The sequence below is a fragment of the Sarcophilus harrisii genome, chromosome 4, assembly GCF_902635505.1.
Source record: "Sarcophilus harrisii chromosome 4, mSarHar1.11, whole genome shotgun sequence".
Taxonomy (NCBI): Eukaryota; Metazoa; Chordata; class Mammalia; order Dasyuromorphia; family Dasyuridae; genus Sarcophilus; species Sarcophilus harrisii.
Genome location: NC_045429.1, coordinates 386,510,986 through 386,538,147, shown reverse-complemented (window position 1 = coordinate 386,538,147; position 27,162 = coordinate 386,510,986). Strand labels below are relative to the sequence as shown.

General features: G+C 32.6%; 1 protein-coding gene across 3 annotated transcripts in view; it reads right to left on the bottom strand.

Annotated features, from left to right (window-relative positions):
• LIN9 (lin-9 DREAM MuvB core complex component) overlaps window positions 1–27,162 on the bottom strand; it is a 71,937-nt gene that overhangs the window by 18,869 nt on the left and 25,906 nt on the right. For 2 of the 3 annotated variants that reach the window (XM_031967021.1, XM_031967023.1), the window contains exons 3-5: window positions 25,694–25,788; window positions 21,959–22,063; window positions 8,851–8,984 (exon numbers count right to left, since the gene is read on the bottom strand). In XM_031967021.1, the coding sequence (XP_031822881.1) occupies window positions 8,851–8,984; window positions 21,959–22,063; window positions 25,694–25,788 (334 nt within the window). Of the gene's footprint in view, window positions 1–8,850; window positions 8,985–10,039; window positions 10,152–21,958; window positions 22,064–25,693; window positions 25,789–27,162 lie in introns of those variants that run through there. The other variant, XM_031967022.1, reaches the window with a different exon arrangement.

Genomic DNA, 27,162 nt, shown 5'->3' with positions numbered 1-27,162 from the left:
GAGCACTAGAAGCTGAGAGGATCAGGAAAGGCCTCCTAGGATGGTGTGGTGCTTAAGCTAAGCTGCAATGGAAAGGAGGGGGGCATTCTGGGTATGGGAGACAGCCTTTGCTGAGGCGCAGACAAGAGATGAAGTGTGGCATGTAATATTTAGAAACAAGCATATTTTGGCTTGACTGCAGAGCACATAAAGGGGAGTCCTCTAGCAAATTAAGTCAGTCCTAGAAACCGAGGAGTTATGGATGATTAATAAATAGTTCCAGGAGTTTTGAATGGCCTTTAGCAATTCCCAGTGGAATTTTTGGGTAGGAAAACTGAAAACACAGAGTATTACTAGAAAAGTTTTCATTACTATGCCCCACAGAAACTAAATGTTTCACAGTGGAAAGGTAGATTTGGGAGGTGAATAATTGGTTAAGAAAATGATACCTTAAATTTATGACCAAAGAAGAGCTAGAGATCATTATTGATCACAAAATAGAAAATTTTGATTACATCAAATTGCAAAGTTTTTGTACAAACAAAACTAATGCAGACAAGATTAGAAGGGATACAATAAACTGGGGAAACATTTTTACAGTCAAAAGTTCTGATAAAGGCCTCATTTCCAAAATATATAGAGAATTGACTCTAATTTATAAGAAATCAAGCCATTCTTCAATTGATAAATGGTCAAAGGATATGAACAGACAATCTCAGACAAAGAAATTGAAACTATTTCTAGCCATATGAAAAGATGCTCCAAGTCATTATTAATCAGAGAAATGCAAATTAAGACAACTTTGAGATACCACTACATACCTGTCAGATTAGCTAGAATGACAGGGAAAGATAATGCAGAATGTTGGCAGGGATGTGGGAAAACAGGGACACTAATATATTGTTGGTGGAATTGTGAATACATCCAACCATTCTGGAGAGCAATTTAGAACTATGTTCAAAAAGTTATCAGACTGTGCATATCCTTTGATCCAGCAGTGTTACTACTGGGCTTATATCCCAAAGAAATTTTAAAGAAGGGAAAGGGACCTGTATGTGCCAAAATGTTTGTGGCAGCCCTCTCTGTAGTGACCAGAAACTGGAATCTGAGTGGATGCCCATCAATTGGAGAATGGCTGAATAAATTGTGGTATATGAATATTATGGAATATTATTGTTCTGTAAGAAATGCCCAACAGGATGATTTCAGAAAGGCCTGGAGAGACTTATATGAACTGATGCTGAGTGAAATGAGCAGGACCAGGAGATCATTATATACTTCAACAACAATATTATATGATGATCAATTCTGATGGATGTGGCCATCTCCAGCCATAAGACAAACCAAATCAGTTCCAATGGAGCAGTAATGAATTGAACCAGCTACACCCATCAAAAGAACTCTGGGAGATGACTATGAACCACTACATAGAATTCCCAATCACTCTATTTTTGTCAGCCTGCATTTTTTATTTCCTTCACAGGCTAATTGTACACTATTTCAAAGTCTGATTCTTTTTGTAAAGCAAAATAACTGTATGGACACATATACATATATTGTATTTAACTTATACTTTAACATATTTAACATGTAAGGTCAACCTGCCATCTGGGGGAGGGAGTGGGGGGAAGGAGGGGAAAAATTGGAACAAAGGGTTTTGCAATTGTCAATGCTGAAAAATTACCCATGCATATAACTTGTAAATAAAAAGCTATAATAAAAAAAAATGATACCCTAGAAATTAATTTGGATTTCTGGAATAAGACTTAAAATGTAGGACTTATGTGATCTAACTCATGATAGAGTGTACTTAGAGAAAGAACTGGTAAAAATTATACTTGCCAGCAATCCTATAAATCTAATCAAAGGCTTTTCCCATGGGCTTCACTCACTTTGGAATGTTCTGACTGCCCCATCATAATTCATCACTGGAAAATCTCATCATCTTATAAGAATTAATTAATTAGTTTTATTATTTATGCCTAATCAAAAGCTGCCGCTTTGATTTGAAAGGTAGAGCTAAAAAACCTCCACTTTGGAGAGGGTTGCACTCATTTTTGGAATACTTTGACAGCTCTAATAGCCCTCTCCCCATTTCCTTACCCCATCCTTTTTTCAGTTTTCTTTTATATATACATTCCTGAATAGATTGTAAGCTCCCTGAGGGTAGGGACTGTCTTATTTAAATGCCCCATGCTTGGCACAGTGACTACCATATAGGTAGCAGTTAATATTCAATGATTATTAACTTTAAATGAAAAAGGAAGAGAAATCCCTATGTATATCCATATATACATGCATGCACAAGCTCACAGTGTCTGTCTCTCACCAAAGTAGATATCACAGAGAGAAACTACAAGGTAGGGATAACAAGGGATTTGATAAAGATGCCAAGAAATTAACAAGAGACAAAAATCCAAGAAAGCATTCATTAATAATTACTAGCCTTACATGTTGACATAAAACACATAAATTGTAATGAACAGATAAAGTTTAAATATATAGAAAACTAATAGCTATATATATATATATATATACACACACACATATACATATATGACCAAAAGCAATTTTCCAACATTTAAGTGGTAAAAGAATGATGAAGAAATTGTTTTCAAAATAAGAACTGCAGACTACTAACAACCATTTCTTCCTCAGCTCTGCTTCAGACTCTCCAGACTTTACCACCCTTTCCACTGCCTTCTCACCCTGGATATCTCCAAGGCTTACATTTTGGGAAAGGGCCCAGGACAGTCATCTCTCATTCTTTTCCTGGTCTGCTTCTGACTCTCTAATATTCTAGTTTCCCTCCATCCCCCATAAAGGGACTTCTCCTGTTCTTTTCTTTCTTTCCATTTCCTTATATATAATATATATTTCCCCATTAGAATGTGAAGTCCTTGATGGCAGATATTGTCTTTCTTTTTATTTGTATTTGTATCACTAGTGCTTAGCACAATACCTGACACATAGTAAGTGCTTAATAAATGTTTATTTTAAAAAATTATTGTTAATAAATAATAAATCAAATCAATAATAAGAAAAATGCAAATCACAACAACAAGGAAATTTACTTCAAAATCAATAAGTTGGCAAAAATGACAAAAGGTGGGAATAGTCAATGTTGGAGAGGTACACTAATACATTGTTGGTAGAACCTCAAATTTATCTGTTCAGTCTAGAAAATAATTTAGAATATTATGAGTAAAATAACTAAAATATTTGGGTTCTCTGACCAAGAGATTCTTCTAAGGCCTTAATGAGGTCCATAAAAAAAAAAAAAAAAAAGCTCCAAATATACCAAAATTTTTATAGCTACATTTCTTGTGGAAGGAAAAAACTGTAAATAGGGAAGATGCTTGTCAATTGAGGGAAGGACTAAGCAAACTGTGATACATAAAATATTACTGTGTAGTAAAAAAATATATAAGATGAATATAGAAAAACGTGGATAGACTTACATGAAACAAAGCAAAATGATATAAACAGTCAGGAAAACATTATACAAAATCACAACAGAAACAAGAACCACAAAAAAACTTATACACAATACTTCAAAATTTATAATTTAGAATAACCTTGGTCTCAGAAGAAACAGAAGACTCTTTTTCCTGTTTCACGGCAGCAGTCAGGGGCCATGAATACACAACACTTCATAGGACATTAGATTTTATATATAAGAAGAATGAATGATAGATAAAAAGATTTAGGAGTAGCACTATCTATTAAAAACAAATACTTGTGAGTGGAGGAAGAATAGGAGAAAGCAGAAAAAAAGGAACTTGTAAGAAAATCAGTGGAAAAAAAATAGAAGTGGTATCAAATTACTCTATAGATCTCCAGACAGAAAATGGAAATGAATGAGTTTGGAAAACAAATCATAAATCTGGCACAGAAGAATAATATAATAGTCCCAGTGTGTTGGAGTCCAGCTTCAATGAATAGGAAGAATATGGTTATGAATTTCCACAAGCCAGGCAAAAAGTCCATTTATTGATCTGAGAGCCAAGCTTTATATACTCTCTAAACTATATAACTATAAACTATATACTAAACTTTTTCAGTATACTTAGTGTATATTCCAAGGTTACAGGTATACATCATTTCCAACATTCCAGTCTGACATTAACATTAAACAGCAACGAGCAGTAATAATCTGACAGTCATAAATTGAAGCAATTAGTAGAAACAAACTACTTATCTAACAGTCATAAATTGCATCATTTGTGATGTCTTGTTCCAATTACATGCACCAAGATATCTTAAGTTTATCTCAAGCATGTCTCTCATCACTGTCAGGGAAGATAGTTAGCTAGTGCTTTGAACTGGGTGCCCTTACAAAGAGCAAGTGATACCTGCACTGGGCTCTTCCTGTACATGGACTTATTCAATACTGGCCCTCTACAACAGGGAACTTAAACTTCCTGTACATTTAATTCCATACAACATTTATTAAGTAACTTCTAGAATAGGTCCTATGATAGATGCTAAGAATACAAAGATATACCTGGATAGAATTCTCTTCCCAAAGCAGAAGTTACCTATTTCTTGACTTATTTTTAACTTGATTCTTTTTTTAAAAATTAAATTGGTTTACAATTATGAAACATTTTTTCTCCCTCCCATTTCCCCAAAATCCCATGAGGGGGAAAAAAGCAAACAGAAAAAGAAAACTCTGAAACAAGCAAGCACTGACAAGCAAAACAAACTTTCACACTGGCCATGTCCAAAAACATGTTCTTCATTCTGAATATAAGTTCATCACCTTTTTGATAGGAGATAGGTAGCATTTTTCATCATTGGTTCTCCTAAATTGATCTTATAAAGAAGAGTAACCAAGAAGGAAAACCACTATAATTCTTACCAAAAAAAGGGGAGGGGGAAAGTAGCACATTATGATGAAATTGACCACATCATTTTGTTTGTTTGTGGTGAAATGACCACATCATTTGAAAATTTGTGATTAAAAAAAGGAAAGGAAGCTGTACCAGACCTAAAACTATTATAAAGCAGCAGTCATCAAAACCATTTGGTACTGGCTAAGAAATAGGATAGTGGATAAGTTATAGGTTGGGTTAGGTTCACAAAACACAGTAGTCAGTGACTATATATGTAATCTAATGTTTGATAAATCCAATATTCAATACTTGACAAAAATTGCTAGAAAAATTGGAAAACAGTATAGCAGAAACTCTGAACTGATCAACCCTTAACACCTCATACCGATAAGGTCAAAATGGGTTTATGATTTAAAGACATAAAGGGTGGATACTATATGTAAATTAGAAGAACAAGGGATAGTCTACCTCTTAGATCTATGGGGAAGGAAGAAATTAATGGCCAAAGAAGAACTAGAGAATATTAAGAAATGCAAAATGGATAATTTTAATTATGTTAATAAGTTACAAACTTATTACAAACAAAACCAATGCAGCCAAGATTAGAAGGGAAGCAGAAAGCTAGGGAAAGTTTTCTTTTTGTAAAGGTTCTGATAAAGGCTTTATTTCCAAAATACATTAGAGAAATGACTCAAATTTTTAAGAACATAAGCTATTCCTCAATTGAGAAAGGTCAAAGGATAAGAACTGACAATTTTCAGTTGACAAAATTAAAGCCATTATATGAAAAAAATGCTCTAAATCATTGGCTAGAGAAATGCAAATTAAGACAATTTTGAGCCCGCTCCACACTTCTCAGATTGGCTAAGATGAAAGGAAAAGGTAATAATAAATGCTGAATGGCATGTGGGAAAAGTGGGACACTAATACATTGTTGGTGGAACTGTGAACTGATCCAACCATTCCAAAGAGCAATAGGGAAGTATACCCAAAGGGCCATCAAACTGTGCATACTTTTTGATCCAGCAGTGTTTCTATTGGGTCTGTATCCCAAAGAGATCATAAAGAAGGGAAAGGGACCCACATGTGCAAAAATGTTTGTAGCAGCCCTCTTTGTGGAGGCAAGAAACTGGAAATTGAGTGGATGCCCATCAGCTGGAAAATGGGTGAATAAATTATGGTATATGTATGTAATAGAATATTATCATATTATAAGACACAATCAGCAGGATGATTTTAAAAAGACCGGAGAGACTTACATAAAGTGATGTTAAGTGAACTGAGTAGAATCAAGAGAAGACTGTACAACAACAAGATTATGTAATGATCAATTATGATAGACTAGGCTCTTCTCAACAATGAGGTGATTCAGGCCAATTCCAATAAACTTGTGATGGAGACAGACATTTGCATCTAGAGAGAGGAGTATGGGGTCTGGTGGATCACAACATAGTATTTTCATCTTCTTGTTTGCTTGTTTTTTTTCTTTCTCATTCTTTTCCCTTTTTGATCTGATTTTTCTTGTACAGCATGATAAATGAGAAAATGTTTAGAAAAAATTGCACATACTTAACCTATATTAGATTATTTGCTTTCTAGAAGTGAGGGGAGATAGGGAGGGAACACTTAAATTTTTCAAGGGTGAATGGTGAAAATTATCTATGCATGTATTTTGAAAAATAAAAATCTATTATTATTTTTAAAAAAGGAAAGGAAAAACAAATCTAGTCTAATATATAGCTCAGACTTGAGAAAAGCTAATTTCAAGGATTCAAAAAGAAGATAAATAGAATCTCTTCAATTCTGGAATACAGCTCTTGAAGGGTATGTCTTACTGAATGAGATAAGTAAAAAATGCTACCTCTTTTCTGTAGCATTGTATGTCTGGGCTGCCCATGAGGAATAGGGGGCTCTCAAGAATAAAATTAGGAAGACACAGAAAAACAATTCTGATGATCAACAAAAAGGAGAGCTGTCTAAAGAGGTCAATGAGGATGCTGGGGAACTTATCAACCAAATATAAGTTTCAAAAGATATGTACAGAAGATGGGAAAATGTCCCAAATTTTATACTTGTTTTAAAAACAATCAACTTCATAAATAAATGATGGGAGAAAAATGATTTGACAGGAGTTTATTTGGAAGAATCTGCAATTAAATGTAAGAAGTTAAGTATTGCCATGGAAAGAGCACCAGGATGGAAGACCAGAGTTCAAATTTGGCATTACACAATTACTAGCAGTGTGACCCTGATCAAGTCAATTAACTTCTGCTTGCCTCAGTTTCCTCAACTGCAAAATGGGAATAATGATAGTATCTATCTCCTAAAGTTGTTATGAGGATCAATGGTAAAGTGCCTGGGAAAGTATCTGGTACAAAATAAACATTATATAAATTTATTACTAATGTTGATGAATAATACAAAAATGATAATAAGGATCTTAGGTTGTATTAAGAAAAGCAGATTGACATATATTGGATTACTTACTGTCTAAGGAAGGGAGTGGAGGAAAGGTAGGGAAAAATTTGGAACACAAGGTTTTGCAAGGGTGAATGTTGAAAATTATCCCATGCATGTTTTGAAAATAAAGTTTTAATTTAAAAAAAATTTCATTGGGAAAAAAAGAAAAGCAGATTGAAAAGGATTATAAAAGTGATAGTCCTACTGTTGTCTGCTCCCATCTTATTACATTATATAAAATTGTGTTAAATTCTGGGTGTCATAACTTAGAAAAGGCTGGACAGAATATATCCAGGATAGGCTAATCAAAATGGTAATGGCCTAGAGATTCTACTATATAAATTTCAGCTTAAGAAACTGGGGTTCTTTAGGCTGAATAGAAGACTCAGAAATGGGAGGAGAGAAGAAGCTATGCTCTTCAAACATCTGAAGGGAAAAGTTTATTTGGCCTTAGAAGGCAGAATCAATCAAAATCACAAATTTTAGAGAAGCATATTTATGTCTGATTCAAGAAAAATACTCTTAACATCAAGAGCTACTCTGTTATCTCTCTAAAAGTGGAATAGGTTTGCATATGTACTAGAGGTCTTCAAAGGCTAGTATGTTTGTAGAAAAGATTCTTGTTATATACCAGTGGCTACTCAGTTCTTTTATAGAGTTGAGATTCTATGATTTGTGATGCAGATAAAACCATTACTTTTAATAATCTTTCCCAAACCCCTTAATTTCTAAGGTTAAGCCCACCTCACTCACAAGCCTCTAAAACCAGGAACCAATCTGGGCCCAGAAATCATTCTATTTCATAATACAAAGTAGTTGTGAATCCTTTGAGCCTAACAATTCAAATCTGAATGTTCATGGGACTCAGTTTCAAACTAGAGCGAAAGTACTTTATCAGGTAGGTGGCCAGTAAATCAGAATAGTTAGAAGACAGTGATTAATTAGATTTCTAACAAGTGAGTATCAAAACTTTCAGAATTTTCCTTATAGTTCTTATATAGCTGTGTACCCAGAATTCAATCAGATAATTGTAGATTTTTTCCCCATTTATATATAGGACACTTATTAGCAAGTTCTGTAAGTACTTCTTTGGAAAACAGTAAATTTATTTTTCAAAATGCTATCTGAATAATTTTTATCTCCAATTATGTCTGTACCAATAAACTTACATAAAACCCCAAGAAAATAGACTTTTCACTGCAGATAGTAATCTGTCTTTGAAGAATTAAAAGAATATTCAGTTCTGAGTATCTACATTTTTTGTTCTTTAAAAAATCATATTAAAAAAATTCACTTTAATTTATCAACAGATCCTGAAATTCCTTTCTCAGAAAGGGAGAGAAAAATGTCAAACTATGGTTAAAGCACATGGTTAATTTGAGAAAGAACAGAAAATTTTATTTAAAAGAGCGGAGGAATATAGCATAGTGCCTTACTATGCATATTTTTTAAAGTTATTTTATCTAAAAAAGAATAATGCTAAGGATCAAATATCTATAGATAAGATTTCAATTTTTAATGTTTAAAAAAAATTGAATTTATAGTTCAAATTAGTGTAAAACATAATACATACTTATCTATATTTGAATAGAACCATTCATATATACACCACTTGTGTGCTTTAGGAAGTTTGAGAAGGTTACGTAGACGGAAGCCAATCTTCTGTGAAGCTTTCTTGTCTGGTGTTGACATTGTTGCTGTGAATTTCTAGAAAATGAAATAGAAATTATTTTAAATTCAGTTTCCTAAGTGAAGTGCCTTTTTAAAAAGAACAAATAGTTTTGTAAAACTTATATAAAATATTCAAAATTCCTAAGCTAAAATGTTTTATTAGTATTAACTTAAACCCTACAAGTTTTCATAAAACATATCATAAAAATCAAAATTGATAATTGTCTGCTTATCCATCCTAAATAATGCCCTCAATGAAAAAAGATCCAAGATGTTAGCAATGTGGGCACTACAATAACATAGTTTAAAACTTACCCACCCTTTTCTATGCTGTGACCATTTCCTCTCACAAATCCTCCATAATGAAACATACAACTTATTTATAATTCCTCATTTTGCTCTATAACCAACCTATCTACTTTTCCAGTAATATAAATATATTTTATTTATCACCTTTATTTGAAAATATATATTCTCTTTTTTCACCTCAGAAAAGGGGTCTTTATTAAATGACAAAGAATAAAGAAATAGCCAAAAAAAAAAAAAAAATCTTCTCATTTTTATTCTTCAAATTCAATGTCGATTTTGATCTCTGATCTAGCAAGTCAATGGTCTGACAATACACTAAAATTAATTCTGGAATATTATTACCATATTTTTTGAAGAAACTTGTTCTATAGAAAAAACAAAAACCCAAGGGAAAGAATAGGTTCCAAACCAGCATATTGTTTTTATTTGTAAATCACATTTTACTTTTTTTTTAATCATAATTTTATTACAAAAATTTCACAAGGCAGTCAAACTTTTTTTATTGTACTGTAATTTCATTAGATGTAGACTGGTAGATAGTAGAGTTGGTAGAAACCAGAATTCTGGGGTTGGGGAAGTAAAAAAAATTCACAATATGTTTATGTAACAATGAACTATCAAATGAAAAGACATGTTAATAAGACAAATAAGAAAAACATATGGAGACTACACATAGCCTTTATTTCCACACTTTTCCTCCTTCAAACTCCTAGCTCTTTTGTCTTCATACATTCCACAATTATAATGGTGGGGGGCTTTTTTGAGTATTATCTATTACCTACTTCAATAGCTTTGTTGGAAGTTATTTACTCATTTCAATCATGCTCCAATTGCTCAAAAATTTTGGAAAACCTTTTTTGGAATGGTCTTCGGACTCACTTTATAAGCCACTCACGATAACAACTGTTAACAAAAGAAAAAAAGAAAAAAGAGGAAAAGGACCTATATGTACAAAAATATATCAGTTTTTTTTTTTCCCCACGGCAAAGAACTGGAAATTTAAGAGATGTCTATCAATAAATTGTGGTATGTTATTATGATGGAATACTAATGTTCTATAAAATACAATGAGCACAGTGCTCTCAGAAAAATCTCAAAAATCCTCCAAGAGCACATGCTAAGTGAAACGTACTGTGTACAAATAGCAATGCTGAGAGATAAGCTATGAATGACTATGCTATTTTCAGTAATAAAATGATCCAAGACTATTCTGAAGGACTTATGATGAAAAATGCCATCCATGGGACAATTAGGTGGAACAGTAGATAGAGCATCAATCCTGAAGTCAGGAGGACCAGAGTTCAAATCTGACCTCAGACACTTAACACTTCCTAGCTGTGTGACCCTGGGCAACACTTAATCCCAATTGCCTCAGCCAAAAAAAAAAAAAAAAAATGCCATCCATACTCAGAAAAAGAACAGACTGTGTCTGAACACAGATAGAAACATACTTTTTTTTTTTTTAAACTTTATTTTTCTTGGAGTTTTTTTGGGGAAAAGAGGAGAGATCTGTTTTCTTTCATAACATGGCTTTGGGGAAAAGTTTTGTATAATTTCATATGGGCCTTCTCAATGGTGAGGGGATGGGGAAGGAGGAAGGGAGAAAATCTAGAACTCAAAGTTTTAAAAATAAATGAAAAAAATTGTTTTCCATGTAACTAGGAAAAATAAAATATTAAACAAATATAATGATTACACTACTGACATTTCTAACAAACTATGTTTAAATGTCTTCCTTTCTTCAGTCCCTATTCTTAATATTGCTAATTTCATCCAGTCAAGTCTCAACCTTGAATCATACTCTCATCACTCACAGTCTTCCCTCCTACACATATGCTGCTAACTATGCTGTACAATCTCAACTAAGCCCTTACTGCCATTAAGCAATCCTCCTATTATCTTAATTGATTCTTATCATTAACTTATCAACTCACCTTCCACTGCAGTTCTGCCAAAACTTCATTCTTCCTCAAACATCCTCAAATTCTCAGCTGAAAAATTTCCCATATATTTTATTGATAGCCCTCTGCCACCCCCACTCTATTGTTTTTCATTCTCTCCCTGTCTAGAGCCTTATTTTCTAAGAACATGTCCATGTCTCTCCTATCCTGAAAAAACTCACTTAGTCTCTTTAATTCTAATATTCCATATTTTTCTGTCTTTGCAACTAAACTCCTAAAAAAGACCATCTACAATAAGTACTTCCATTTTCTCTTTCAGTTCTGATTTAATCTCTTACAATCCAACATCCAATCTTATTCTACTGAAATTTCTCTTTCCTAAATTATTTATAATCTCTTAGTTGTCAAATCTAATGGTTTTTTTCTCAGTTCTCATTCTCCTTAATTCTTCTCTGTAGCCTGTGACATTGTTGATCACTCTTTTGATATTCTTTTCTCTCTAGGTTTTCAGAAGACTACTCTTTCCTGGTTCTTTGCCTGACTATTAGACCACTCCTTCTATTCCCTTTGCACAGTCCTCTTAGGACCTCTAACCATAGATGTTACTGTCAAGATTCTAGCTGGCTCTCTTCTCTCTCCCTCTATTTCTACTTCACCTGATGACATCAACTTCCATGGATTTTAATTACCATATCTATGATGATAATTTCTCAAATCTACCTATCCTACTTCAAACTCTCTGCTGAGCTCCAATCTCACACTTCCAACTTCCTTTCAGACATCTCAAATTGGAAGTCCAATAGACATCTTAAACTATGTCCAGAACAGAGCTTATCTTTCTCCCTAAGCTCTTCTCAAACCACCCCACCACCTCTCCTCTTATTGTAGAGTACAACTCCATCCTCCCAGGCCTTTGGGTTCATAAACATAGAGTTATCCCAGACTGCTCATTTATTCTCACTGCCCATATTCAATCCATTGCTAAGGGCTGTTGATTTTACTTTTGCAACATCTCTCATGAACATATTTCTTACATACATATATATATATATATACATATATATATATATATATGCTTCTCTCTTCTGACATCACCACCACTGTAGTGTAGGCCCTCATTATCTCATGGACTATTACAATACCTGGTAGGTGGATCAGCCTGCCTTGCTCCAATCCATTCCATCTCTAAAGTGACTTCCCTAAAGCAACATTCTGTTCATGTCATCCCTTTCTCTATTCTACCCAATAAACTCCAGTAATTTCCAAATGTCTCCAGGACCAAATACAGGATGCTGCTTGGCACTCAAAAGTCTTTATAATCTAGTCTCCTCCTACCTTTCTAGTCTCCTTATACTTTACTCTTCAATCCACTGACCCTGTCCTCAAGGCATGAATAAGATGACCTATCTCTTAGCTCTGAGTATTTTTTCTCAGTCTCCCCTGCCTGGAATGCTCTTTCTTCCAGTGTTTTGACTACTAACCTTTCTGACTTTAAGTCTCAACTAAAATCCCACCTTTCTGGGGTTTTTTTTCTTCATTTTGATCTGATTTTTCTTCTACAGCATAACAAATATGGAAATATGTTTAGAAGAATTGCACATGTTTAACTTATAATGGATGGCTTGCTGTCTAAGGGAAGGGGAAGAGGAATGGAGATGAGGTAAATAAAATTTGGAACACAAGGTCTGACATAGGTTAATGCTGGAAACTATCTTTATACGTATTTGGAAAAACAAAAAGCTATTTTTAAAAAAAGAAATGATAAAAAGGATGATTTCAAGAAAAAAAAACTGGAAAGACTTATATGAACTGATACAGAGTGAAGTGAGTAGAACCAGGATATAACAAAGTTCTTAGTAACAACAAGAATCAATTTGTGAAAGACTCAGTTACTTTGATCAAGACAATGATCCAAGACAATTTTAAAGGATCCATGATGAAAGATACTATCTCCAGAGATAGAATTAATGAATTCCAAATGCAGAGTGAGATATACTTATTTTATATTCTTTATTTTTATTTCTGATATATGGTGTTTCTTTCACAATCTGGCAAATAGATTTTGCATGACTTCACATGCATAATTAATATCAAATTGTTTACCTTCTCAAAGAATGAGGTGCAGAAGGAAGAGAGAATTTGAAACTTAATTTTTAAAAAGTGTTAAAGTTATTTTACATGTAGTTGGGAAATATCAATAATATAAATATATTTTGAAAAGGAAAAGCAAATAAAATCCCACTTTCTACAGTAAGTAATGGATAGAGTACCAGGCTTGAAATCAGGAAGATCTGAGTTCAAATCTGGTTTCAGAAACTTACTAGCTGTGTGACCTTGGACAAGTCACTAAACTTGTCTGCCTCAGTTCTTTATCTATAAAATGAATTAGAGAAGGAAATGTCAAAGCATTACAATATCTTTATTAAGAAAACCCAGAATAGGATCACATATCCTTGAGTACTGACACTGTTTCATACCTCTTTTTATAACACCATGCTTATCCCAGTGTTTGAATAATAGTAAATACTTAATAAATATTTATTGTTTGATTGACTGATGAAGATGCCCAGCTTATTCAGCAGACTTGACTCTCAAAGTTCTATTTCCAAAAATTGAATACATCCTTTAAGACCAAAGATCTGTCACCACAGAAGATATTCTGAACTATAATAACAGTACATTTGTACATTTTCCCTCTTAAGCACTTTCATATTCTTTGTATTATATTCATTTGCCCCCAGTAGATTGTAAAATGCCATGAGAACAAGGTCACATTTCATTCATTTTGTACATTCTCTAAAAATCTAGCTAATAATAGATACTCAAAAAAGCTTATAGAATTAAATGTCTAGATGACTATCACAGACACTGAGAACAACTGAAAAGTAATGTTCAAAGCATATTCTGAACAATAGTAACACTGTGGATAAGTGTTTATCATAAGTATTTTGAACAAAGCAATGCTCATTTGAATATATAAATTTGGATGTTTCCTTTTGAGGGTAGAGGGAATAGAAGGGTATGTTTCTTAGGCTCCATTAAAATTCAACTCCATTATAATGTAAAGATGATACCGCTTTCTCACTACCTGAAAACTGTAGCAGTTTAGATAATGTATGACAATAAAAAGCAAGGTCAACTCCCCTTGGGAAAGTTGTTCTTATGGAAAAAAGTAATCTTGACTTCATTCCAGAAACAAGACATACAGTTTTAGAGCTTGTAAAAATTGGAAAATACACTTTTTAGAGAAGCCTAATTCCAATTTTGGGAGGGAATGAGAGTTCTTACACATATTCAAAAGCTGTTCCAGGAATAATGATGGTGCTATAAGCACTAGCAATATAAAACAATTGTCTCACCATGGGACCTCCAATCAGAAGAAAAACCAAACAAGTATATGATTCTGAAAGAGCAGACTAAAAAAATGGCATCTTATTAACATCAACCTCTAGCAGTTTACAAAGCTAATAGGAATGGAGTCTCCAAGGAGCAGGAAGAGTTTATGATCAGAATGTGTTAGCTTTGATGCTCAAGCCTCCTATTATATTGAAATAGCTTTTATGAAAGCTTAATTAATAAAGAAGTAAACTTGAATGGCAGAATCCTGAGTCCTTTATTTAGTCTATTTCACTTATTCTTTACCATGTAAATATGTGAAGGTAGATCTTTTATGGAGAATTTAGAGGAAAGCATAGATTAGAATTACAAAGAAAGTGCTAAGGAATATCCATACTAGTCTTATTTTTTTTCAGTGAAGCAGGATGATAAATCATTTATTGTACACATGGGGTCTAAGAATGAGTTAATGTCTAGAACAGTTGCACTGGAGAATAAGATAGGGAATGTATTTGAATTAAAAAAAATGCTGGTAACAATGAAGTTCTGATTGAAATTATATACAAATAATTTTATAATACACAAAATCTATGCAGTTTGTGGCTTTCACCAGTTGAACAATTTAAAAAGGAAATGAATGATAGGGTTAACGAAGATTAAGAAACCACAGAGAAAGAATACTGATATTAATGGGGGAGAACCCCACAAAGGAAGGTAGCCTAGCTGCACCAGATCTAAATTATATTATAAAGTGGCAATCATCAAAATCATTTGGTACTAGCTAAGAAATAGAATGGTAGATCAATGGAATAGGTTAGATACACAAGACACAAAAATCAATATTATCTACTGTTTGATAAATTCAAATTCTCCATCTTCTGGAATAAGAACTCCTTATTTGACAAAAATTGCTAGAAAACAGTATATCAGAAATTAGGCACAGACCAACATCTCACACTCTTATAGAAATATACAATCAAAATGAATTTATGATTTTAGACATAAAAGTTGATACTATAAGCAAATTAGGAGAGCAAGGTAAAGTTTACCTGTCTGATCTTTGGAGAAGGGAGAAACTTATTTTCAAACAAGAAATAGAGAACATTACAAAATGAAAAATGGATAACTCTGATTACTTTAAATTCAAAAGGTTTTGTACAAACAAAATCAATGCAGCAAAGTTTAAGAGAGACAAAACTGGGAACCACTTTTTACAGCCAGTCTTTCTGATAATGGCCTCATTTAAAAAATATGTAGAAAACTGAGTCAAATTTATAAGAATACAAGTCATTCCCCAATTGATAAATGGTCAAAGGATATGAACAGACAATTTTCAAATGAAGAAATTAGAATCATCTATAATCATATTTAAAAATCCTCTAAATCACTCTTGTTGAGAGAAATGCAGAGAACAATAGCCTAGGAAATAATAGCATTGTTGAAAGTAATAGGGAAGTCCAGAGAAGGGTAGAAGGGAAGACAATGATTTTGCTTTAGACATGTTGAGTTTGAGATGGCTCTGGAACATCCAGTTCAATAAATCCAAAAGAAATATGGGGATAGAGAACTAACTCAGATGAGATACTTGGCTATATTATCTGGGAAGTATTTATATAGAAATGATCATCGACCCCTAAGAAGCTGAGGCAATCACAAAGTTAGATATAAAGAAGAAAAGTAAGTTCAGAACAAAGTTTTGGGAATAACCATGGTTAGCTGATATGATGGGGATGAAGAATCCACAAAGCATTAAGAACTAGAGACTAAAAAAGAAAAAAAAAGTAGCAAGAAGAGAAACAGGAGAAAGCAAGGTTACAAAAGCCTAGAGGGAAAAACATCCAAGAAGACAATTTAACAGCATGAGGGCACAGAAGGATTAAGGATGAAAAATGGAAAAAGATCATTAGATTTTTCAATTGAGAGATCATTAGTAACTTTGGAAAAGACAATATGAAATAAATGATGAAAGCTGATGCTAGACTACAAAGAGTTTAAAAGAGAGGGAAAGAGAGGAAGTGGAGGCACGTAGTAAAAATGGCTTTCTCAAGGACTTCAGTTATAAAGCAAATGTGGAAAGGATAATAAAGCAAGGATAGCAGAACCAAATAAGGATTATGAAAAGCAAAAAATGTGTAATTTTTATTATATTAAATTTAAACGTTTTGTACAAATAAAACCAATGTAGCCAAGATTGGAAGGAAAGCAGAAAACTGGAGAGGAAGGAGGGAATTTTTACAAACAAGATTTCTAATATAGGCCTCATTTCTAAAACATATAGAGAACTGACTCAAATTTATAAAATACAAGTCATTCTCCAACTGATAAATGGTCAAAGATATGAACTGACAATTTTCCGATAACAAAATTAAAGTCTATATCTGTTATGGGCCAGAACTCTGAACTTGAAATAAAGGATTCTTATAAGGTACTAAGTCAGTGGAATTGATAGAGACAATAGTTATCTAATTTAGCATGGTTCAGTATGATTGATTTAATCCTATAAGGAGATGTTATGGGCCAGAATTTGAAACAAGGTACTAAGTGGAATTGAGGAGACAGTGGTTAAATCTAGTTTAGCATTGATTTAATCCTATAACAAATAATGGTTTCCTAGTGATATAATGATTGGTTTGTACTCAGTGTGGAGCATATAAATTAGAAGCCTCAGCCAAGGAGATTGAGAGACATTTGGAGAAAAGGCAAAGGAATGGTGACAGGAGCTTAAGCTCTCAAAACCAAGGGAAGAAATTCAATTCAATCTTTGATCTTCCTGGTGGCTGGCCTGGACTCCTGTACTTCCCCCACTAAGACCAAGGCCAAACTGAAAGCCTCTCCAAAAAGCTGCCCAGCCCCAGGAAGGAGATAATAAAGAATCTGGACTATAAGAACCTGGCCCCAGGAAAGGAGACAAGACTTTGAAAGAGATAATAAAGGATTTGGACTTTAACCCCTAGCTACTCGTGTGGTGATTACTGAACTGAAATGAAGGCTGCTCCCAGAGACATCCAAGGAAACCAAAACAGAGAACATTATATTTTAGAGAGAACACTACATATAAGATATGTATAGTATATGAAATATATATATATGTATAGTATATATAAATATATATATGTATATATGTATATATGTATATATAAATATATATATGTATAGTATATGAAAAAGTGCTCTAAATCACTATTGGTTAGAGAAATGTAAATTAAGACAACTCTTAGGTATCACTTCACATCTCTCAGATTGGCTAAGATGACAGGAAAAAATAATGATAAATGTTGGAGAGAATGTGGGAAAGCTGGAACACTAATACATTGCTGATGGAGTTGTGAACTGATCTAATAATTCAGGAGAGCAATAGGAAACTATGCCCAAACAACTATCCAACTGTGACTATTCTTTGACCCTACTGAGCTTATATCCCACAGAGATCTTAAAAAAGGGAAAGGAACCACATGTACAAAAGTGTTTGTGGCAGCCCTTTTTGTAGTGGCAAGAAACTGGAAATTGAATGGATGGCCATCAGTTGGAGAATGGCTGAACAAGTTATGATATATGAATGCTATGGAACATTACTGTTCTGTAAGAATCGATCAGCAGGATGATTTCAGAAAGGCCTGGAGAGACTTTTATGAATATGAACATGAGTGAATAGAGAAGAACCAGGAGAACATTGTACACGGCAACATCAACAAGTGATGATCAAATATGATAGACTTGGCTCTTCAACAGCAATTTCGGCCAATTCCAATTGACTTATGATGGAGACAATCATCTGCATCCATAGAGAGGACTGTGGGGACTGAATGTGGATCACAACTATCTTCACCTTTTTTGCTGTTTGTTTGCTTGCTTTTTTTTTCTTTCTCATTTTCCCCTCTTTTTGATCTGATTTTCCTTATGTAGCATGATAAATGTGGAAATATGTTTAGAAGAATTGCACATGTTTAACTTACACTGGATTACTTGCTGTTTAGGGGAGGGAGTAGAGGAAAAGAGAGGGGACAAAAAAATTTGAACACAAGGTTTTGCTAGGGTAAATTTTGAAAACTATCTTTGCATGTATTTTGAAAAACAAAAATGTATTATTAATATATATTTTTATAAATTCTAGGGTGTATTGTGATCACATAATCAAACCCTAAAACTTTCTTAACACACTCAAAGCAAAGGAGTGTAATTTCTTTTCCTCCCTACAATACGCATTCTTCAATGTTTTATGATTTCTTTTCTCCTTCAAGACTGCTCTTATAGTGTCTAGAATGTAGGAGGTACTTGGGATGCTTGAAAACAAGAACATAAAAAAGATATGAATAAAGGGAGTAGATTCAAGAGACAGAACTAACTGAAGTTTCACAAAATCTTCAATATTTGAAGACAAGGGCTAATTTGATGAAGAACAACCCAAACTGAGTTCAACTCTAATTATGACAGAAAAATTTAATCCAGAGGGGAAAAAAGACACTGGTTTAAGCTTTAGAAAAAGCCCAAGACCATTTTATAACCATCAGATTGGGAAAGCTGGAAAAATGGGAAAATGACAAAAGCTGGAGAATCTGAAGGGAAGGTAAAGATATATCAATAAACTTTTAGTAGAATTGTGAATTGTTACAGCATTCTGAAAGTAATTTGAGACTATGCCCCCTAAATTATTAACCTCTGCATATCTTTTAACCTAGCAGCATCGTTACTAGAACTTTACCTGAAAGAGATCAAATGAAGAAAAGGACACATGTACAAAAATATTTATAGTAGCTCTTTTTGTCATGGTGAAGAAATGGAAACTAAGAAGGTGTCCATCTGTTGGGAATGACTGAAGAAATTATGTTACATGAAAGTAATGGAAAACAATAGTGCTATAAGAAATGATGAAAAAAATGGTTTCAGAAATACTTGAGAAATACTTCTCAAGTATTGAGAATCAGTTGGAATTGATCCAGACTTCTGAAGTGAGTAGAATCAAAAGACTTCAGACTTCTGAAGTGAGTAGAATCAAAAGAACAATTTATACTATAACAATGTTAAAATGCAGTTTTGAAAGTCTTTTGGGGGCAGCTAAGTGGCGCAGTGGATAGAGCACCAGCCCTGAAGTCAGGAGGACCCAAGTTCAAATTTGATCACAGACACTTAACACTTCCTAGCTATGTGACCCTGGACAAGTCACTTAACCCCAATTGCCTCAGGGGGGAAAAAAGTCTTTTAAGAACCCCGATGAACACAATGATCATGCATGACTCAAGAGGGCTGATACTAAAGAATGCTCTCTCCCTCCTCACAAAGAGGTGATAAACTAAAATGCAGAATTAGAAACACATTTCTGGGCATGGCCAACTTGGAAATTTGATTTGTTTGACTGTATATTTACCACAAAGATTTTGTTTTTCTTTTTCATTACGGGTAGCAAGAGAAAGAGAAAGAAAATAAAATTTAACTAAAAAATAAAATAAATAGGACATTAAGAAGACACAAGAAAACACCTCATTTTTTTCCTCTGCATAGGTGAGGAAGAGGTATTTAAGGTACAGACCATTACAAAACACAATTTTTCTTTTGAAGTACTGACAGTTTTTGCTGAATTTTTTATTCTCCTGAAAAATTTTGTTACAAGGAGAGGAAAGGAGAAAGGGGGAAAACTAATTGATATAAAAAACAAAAAACATCAATAAAAATCTACTTAAAAAGAGAAAAATGAATTATTCAAATAATTCTTCCTCCAAATACTTCTAAATTCTTAGTGGACAAGCAAAATTAATGGTGTATGTTTGTCTGATATTTATTATGGCTCTTATATTGCTTTTAAAGTTCAAATACACCATATAGGAAAACTAAATTTTGTGTTATGTAAATTTTGAAGTGAATTAGTGATTCCCATCAACTGTGGAAAGGCTGAACAAGTTGTAGCATATGATTGTGATGGAATACTATTGTGTTATAAGAAATGACAAAGTAGATGTTTTCAGAAAAACCTTTAAAGACTTTAAAGAACTGATGAAAAGTGAAATAAATAAAACAAGAATATTGTACAGTAACTTCAACATTGTGCAATGACCAACTGTGAATGACTCAGCTATTTTCAGCAATCCAAGACACTTCTGAAGGACTTATGATGAAAAATGCCATTCACCTCTACAGATAGAACTGAATGTAGATAGGAACTTATTTTATTTTCCTTATTATTCTTGGGTTTTTGGGGTGTATGCCTATTTTACACACAGCTAATATAAAGATATGTTTTATTTGACTACACACGTATAATCTATATTAAACTGTTTGCCTTCTCAAGGAAGAGGAAGGCGGGAATTTGGAAATCAAAAATTTTAAAAATAAATATTAAAAACTTTTTACATATACTTGAAAAAAAATCCCCCCCCCCCCAAATTCCTTGTAAAAGTTCCTTATATAAAAAAGGGCTTTGTTGCTATTGCTGAGTTATTTCAATAGTGTTTGACTCTTCATGACCCCATTTTGGCAAAGACACTGGAGTGGTTTGTCATTTTCTTCTCTGGCTTATTTTACAGATACAATACTGAAGCAAACAGGGTTAAATAACCTGCTCAGGGTCTTATAGCTAATAAATGTCTGAGGCTAGATTTGAACTAATGAAGATAAATCTTCCTGATTCCAAGTCCAATGCTCTATCCACTGAACCATCTAGCTGCCTATAAGCAAGATTACAATATATTTACAGCCACTTGAGGACATGGTTTCATTATTCTAAATTTTTATGGAGTTTATTGTTGCTTTATATGGTTACCTCTATAATCTGGTCTATCTGTTCTGATGGGAAAATAAAATCCCCATTACAATGATGCATTTTTTGATGCTGTTGTCAGAAATGTGGTTGTACTGAAAAGCTGAATCTGCCATGAAGATGGATTACGAGTTCTGTATAAGCAGTAATATAGAGTTTCTAAATTTAATATAATTTAATACTTCTTTCTAAAAACTTCTACTGCATCTTAAATGCCACTTTAATATACAGATAATCAACTAAAGAACAAGGATGCCAATAGTGAAAGGGATTATTTGATTTCACTCCAAATGCTATGCTCTTTGAGATAAAATAAAAAAAAAGGGCTATGTGCTCCCTCAGTAGTAGTATACATAACTTAATTTTCCTTTACTCCCTGAGAGGAATTAAAAAAAAAAAAAAAGTTTTTACATTGCCTAATCTATTTATTTAATGTTTTCTATACCTAAGAAAGAAGAGTAAGTGGGCAAGGCTTTCAAATTTGAAGTTAATAAATGAAGTAGTAACTTTCTATTAATAACTCGAGACAAAAACTGATCTAAAGAATAAAAATAAAGAGTATCACTTTGATATCATTGCTTTTATTTTGAGTCTTGGATACCAGTTTTTGCAAATTATGTATTTCCCAGAAATTTATAAAAATGCTGGCTCAAATTGTATTATGCTAAACTGTTATTCTTTTTTCAGTTTAGGAAATTCTTTTGACTCACACATACCTGTGGAACCATTGCAACTCTCTGGTTTCTTTTAGGGGACCTTGTATTTAATTGTCTGTCATCATCTTCACAAAAAAGACGGCTTCGTTTTGAATTTCTGAAGGGCTATATGACATAAATTTGAAAGAATTAAATGAAAAAGCAAGAACAATTTTCTGTTTAGATACGATACATATTCCCACAACAGGATGATATAGCCATTACTTGATTAGAAATGTCAATGAAGAATAAAATTCCAGAGATCATTTATAATTTACAAAGCAGCCAGACAAATATATTCACATGATTGGTCTCCAAATCCTCCTGCCTATTCCATTAGTCTGAGACTTGATTGGATGGGAGGGAACAGAAGGAAAGTTCCCAAATGGCAATCATACCAATCATAAGATTATTTACCCTTATCATCTACCTCTAAAATGTATTCTTGTTTGGTTTATACAATAGTTTATTATCTATTCCAGTATTATGTCATTTTGGTTGTTCAGATGCCCTTGTTTGTTTTTTATTATACATTTCTTGAACACAAAATTCTCAAGTAATCAAAATGTTCTATGATCTCATCAGAATATATTTCCTTTTAAAAAATATGAGCTGGCAACCTACTATTTGTAATTCTTGACCTTGTATCTCACAGGTTTGACACAAGGGGTTCACCTAATGTGTTGGAGGACTTCCTCACTTCCTGCTGATACATTATGAGGTACTGGTAGAGCATAATGGGTGATCATCCTTTTATCTTGCTTTTGGCACATGAACAACCTGTCTTTTTCAGTTATAAAAGGATTCATAATATTTTTTATTCTAGTTTTTCACTGTTATTTGTTACTGCAGTGTACTTACTACCATCATGTGTGACTCCGTGAATTATATTGCTGTTTAATGCTTTCAAGACTAGTGTTTCTTATCTCACAAACATGAAGGAGACTGATATTAAAAAGATGGCCTTTGTTTTTAGGGGAAATGTGAGATCAGTAAAGGAGCTTTTAGAAAATTGAATAGTATTAGGATAAAGGAAATAATGAAAGAAACAGTTTCAGAGAAACCTGGGAACACACTAATGCAGAATAACATGAACAGAATCAGAACAATTTATACAATTAAAAAAACACTGAAAAGGCAACCAGCTTTTGAAAGAATTAAGAACTCCGATCAAGACAATAACCAATACCAACTCCAACTGCTGATAAAGCCTGCTATCCATTTCTTAAGAGAGAAGTGATGGACTCAGGGTACATAATGAAATACACTTTTTTTTTTAAACATGGCCATGACCATGGGAATTCTTGAATTCAAATTCTTTTTTGACTTTCTTCACAAAAGCAGAAATACCTGTGCTAAGTACACATGTCCCTGAATTATGTCATACTTAATGTTAATGATCAGCAGGTCAAAGAAGATTTTGTATCTTTCATAAATTCTTGAGTAATTTTGATGTGCGTGTGTGTGTGTGTGTGTGTGTATGTGTATGAAATATAACTTGTTGGAAGATAATCTTTAAAGAGCAGCATTTTATTCTTCGGAATCAAAGGCTTTTTAAGATAATTAGTAAACAATAAAAACACCAAGATCTACATCTTTTCAGTCAATTGTGTAATGGTAACTGTCTTCCATGCAGAATACTGCTTGTAAAAGCTTGCCTCTAACACTACTGATATTTTAATTTAGGATAACCCTCGGTTCATGTGAAGATTGCCTGCATAAAAAATAGGAAAGTTTGAATGTAAATCATTAATATTATCTAAATATCCTTTAAAAAAGTATTATCAGGATTTTTTAAATACACTTTTACTATATTCCCTTTCTTAAGATATCTTATGAATTGATGCATTTGCAACTTTATCAGCTTTGGGATGGAACTCTTCCATACATATTTGGTTTAATTTGGCTGTTTTTATTAGTTCATTATTAACATCTTTGCTAGGATGTGGTTGTAATGTCCTTGATTGCAAAAAAAAAAAAAAATTGTCACCACTATCTTTGTAAGTCTTTTTCTTTTTTCTTCTATTGTCCTACTTTCATTTTTATTCCTAAATGCTCTCAGGAGAACATTGCTTGATTGAGTATCTCATCAAACTTTCTTTAAATTGCTTTTATCTTCCATTACTTCTCTCAGTTTTATGAGACAATACTTTAAAAAAACTTCCATTATTTTTAATAAAATTGTTGTTTTTGAAAATTCTGAATTTAACAAACACATATGCCCACACCAAAAGAACAATTCAACATACAATTTTACAAAGTAGTTTATATGTATAACTTTTGGCTATTCTCTCATTACACTTGGAAGTCAGTCAAGTGTCAGCACATAAAGATGCTTTTAGATTCTTTGGTCACCTTGTTATAGTTATTTATTGTATTAGTGAAACTTCTGCACGAAATTATTGTAGTCTATGTCATCTTCTCTTTCATTCACATTCCATTTAATGTCTTTGATAATTTATTCAAATAGTTGTTTTATTTATATTCTGTATCTTTTTTCTAATTTCAGCTTTGTACTAATTTAATTTTTCTAACCACACATAAACAGATCTTTGCTCTAACAAGTTGGTGATCTGATTGTGTGCACATAATGAATTTAATAATTTAATAATGAGTCTCATGTCAGTACTGAGTCATTTCCTAACTGTTAAAATATGATCAATTTCATTTCTTGTGAGTTTATTTGCTCCTCAACAAGTCTAGCACCTTCTAATTCTTTTCTTGAAGAACATATTCATGATATGTAAGTATAAAGCTTCTAGTGTGTAAGTCTTTGATTTCTTTGATTTTTTTTATTTGCAATCCATATTTTCCAACATATTTCTTACTGTCTTGACAAGTTTTCATCTTTGCACTGAAATCCCCATAACATCAAAGTACATGTTGATTTAAAATGTAAAGCATTAATGAATTCTTTGAAGAATTTTTTTTCATCCTTTGCAAGAGATATTTATGCATGAACTGCAATTACTTTCACAGTGAGCTTTTTTGCAAATGCTTAATATGAGCGCTAAAATACAAAATAATCAAATGTTCCATGAAAATGATTTTTCTTAGCTGCTACCTTTGTACATACTGTAAAATCAACTCCATCAACCACTTAACATTTGCTCTTTCAGAGTTTCATTTAGCCACAACTTTGTTTCTACTTGTAATCAAAACTAACACTCATTAGTCATTTGATTAATATCTCACATTTAGAATACGGAACAATATAAAAAACATTTGAATCTTAGTACTGTGGGACTGACTCCTTTTTAATTACTGTCTTTGTATAAGTCAAAGGAAGATACAAAGGATTGATGCCTATTTTGAATTTTTTTTGTTTCATGTGTTGCTATAATCAAAGAATTCATCATCAAGAGACCAGTCGACTTCTAATGAAATTTTACTTACCTAGATCAATCCTTAGGAAAGTAGATTTGAACAATTAATAGAATTGTACTCAAAATGTTTCCAGCAAGATAATGATATAAGAATTATTTTACATATATTATCCAACATAGAACTACATACAATAATACACACAGAAAACTTTGAGTATAACAATGAAGCAGCAATAAGAACTGATTAAATTTTCATTAAATGAATTTTGCTTGAAAAATAAAGTATTCACTACTTTCTTCCAAGAACCTCAAATACTTCAGAGAAAAGGGAATCTTTAAATAATGATATCTGTGAGAATTATTATTCAGTAATAAAATATAAATGATAATTGTATTATCATTACAAATAAAAAAATAAATTACTCTTTACCATTTCCACTGAAGAGGCTGTATTCTTCCCTTTCCAAACAGGTGTTTTCTGTAAGGAACTGTATTTTTCATTCCATGTACTGGATAAGCTTCCTTCTGTGATAAAATCATATCTCATTAATATAAATCTAATAATAAATCTAATATAAATCTAATATAAACCCAATGGAGACTGGTTGATTTATGTGCTATCATTTGTGATATAATTTAAAAATACTTCAAAGAAAAAGCAATGTGCTATGAACAAAAAAAATAAAAATAAAAAAATACTAGGTTTGAAATCAGGAGATCCAGTCCTAGAGAAGCATAGACACCAATCTTTCTGTAGTGTGTGTGTGTGTGTGTGTGTGTGTGTGTATCCTGAGCAAGTCACTTAGTGCAGTGGAATAGATGGAATAGAAAGACAAGGGTTTAAATCCTGCCTCAGACCTTACCATCAGAAATAAGGTGCTCTATATATCCCATAAGGATATGTATAAACTATCATTATTAAGATCTAAGTTTACTCATTAATAAAGAAGTCAGACCATAAAATGTTTTTTCCTTTCATTATTTATGATATGAATATTTTCTGATAATAAAAATAATTTCCTTATATTTGAGACTGAAAGGCATATTAACACAAATAAATTTTTAAAACTGTCCTACATACAAGACATTTTTTTCTGTATTAACTCCAAAAATAATTTGAAAAAGTCATTATGATAGATTTTGTTTATTTGTCACTACATGCAAGATACCATTAATAGGGGTAATAGAAAATTCTAAGTTGATATAGTCAATGACCTCAAGAAAATGTAGAGCCTAACAAGATATAAGAATAAAAATGACCATTGTATAAGACATAATTTGAAAAGTGCTATTGAAATTTAAAAGGACAGGGATTACAAATGATCTAAGAGACTCCCTGAATGGCTTCATGAAAAAAAATTAGGCCTTGAAGTATAGACAGAAGAAACAGAACAAGCAGAACCATGAAGGTAAGGGTAGAATATAATGCTGGTATAGACAATATTATGACCAAAGGTAACAGAAATCAATCGCACTAATTAGGGCAACGTTCAGGAACAAATTTTCTAATTTGATAGGCATCTGTAGTATACAGAAGTAAAATAGTGGAAATAAGACTGTCAGTAATGCTAAATTGTGAAATACATTTTAGACAATATGAAGCCAAGGAAGACTTTAGGAACTGGGATTAGGAGGTAACAGGCAATATGATCAAAAAAGTACTTCAGGAAAACTAATTTACAGGAACACATAAGATTGATTACACAGAAGTAATAGTAGAGACAAGGAGATTAGTTAGCAGATTACTGCAATAGTTCATGTATTAAATTAGGGTGGTGGTTGGAACGTAAAAGATAATTTGAAAGTCAAATTGACTGGAATTAGCAACTGATTTTTTTTTAATTATACACAAAGGAAAGGGTTACTTTTAAGCTTACTGTTAGTAGGGAAGGATGATAG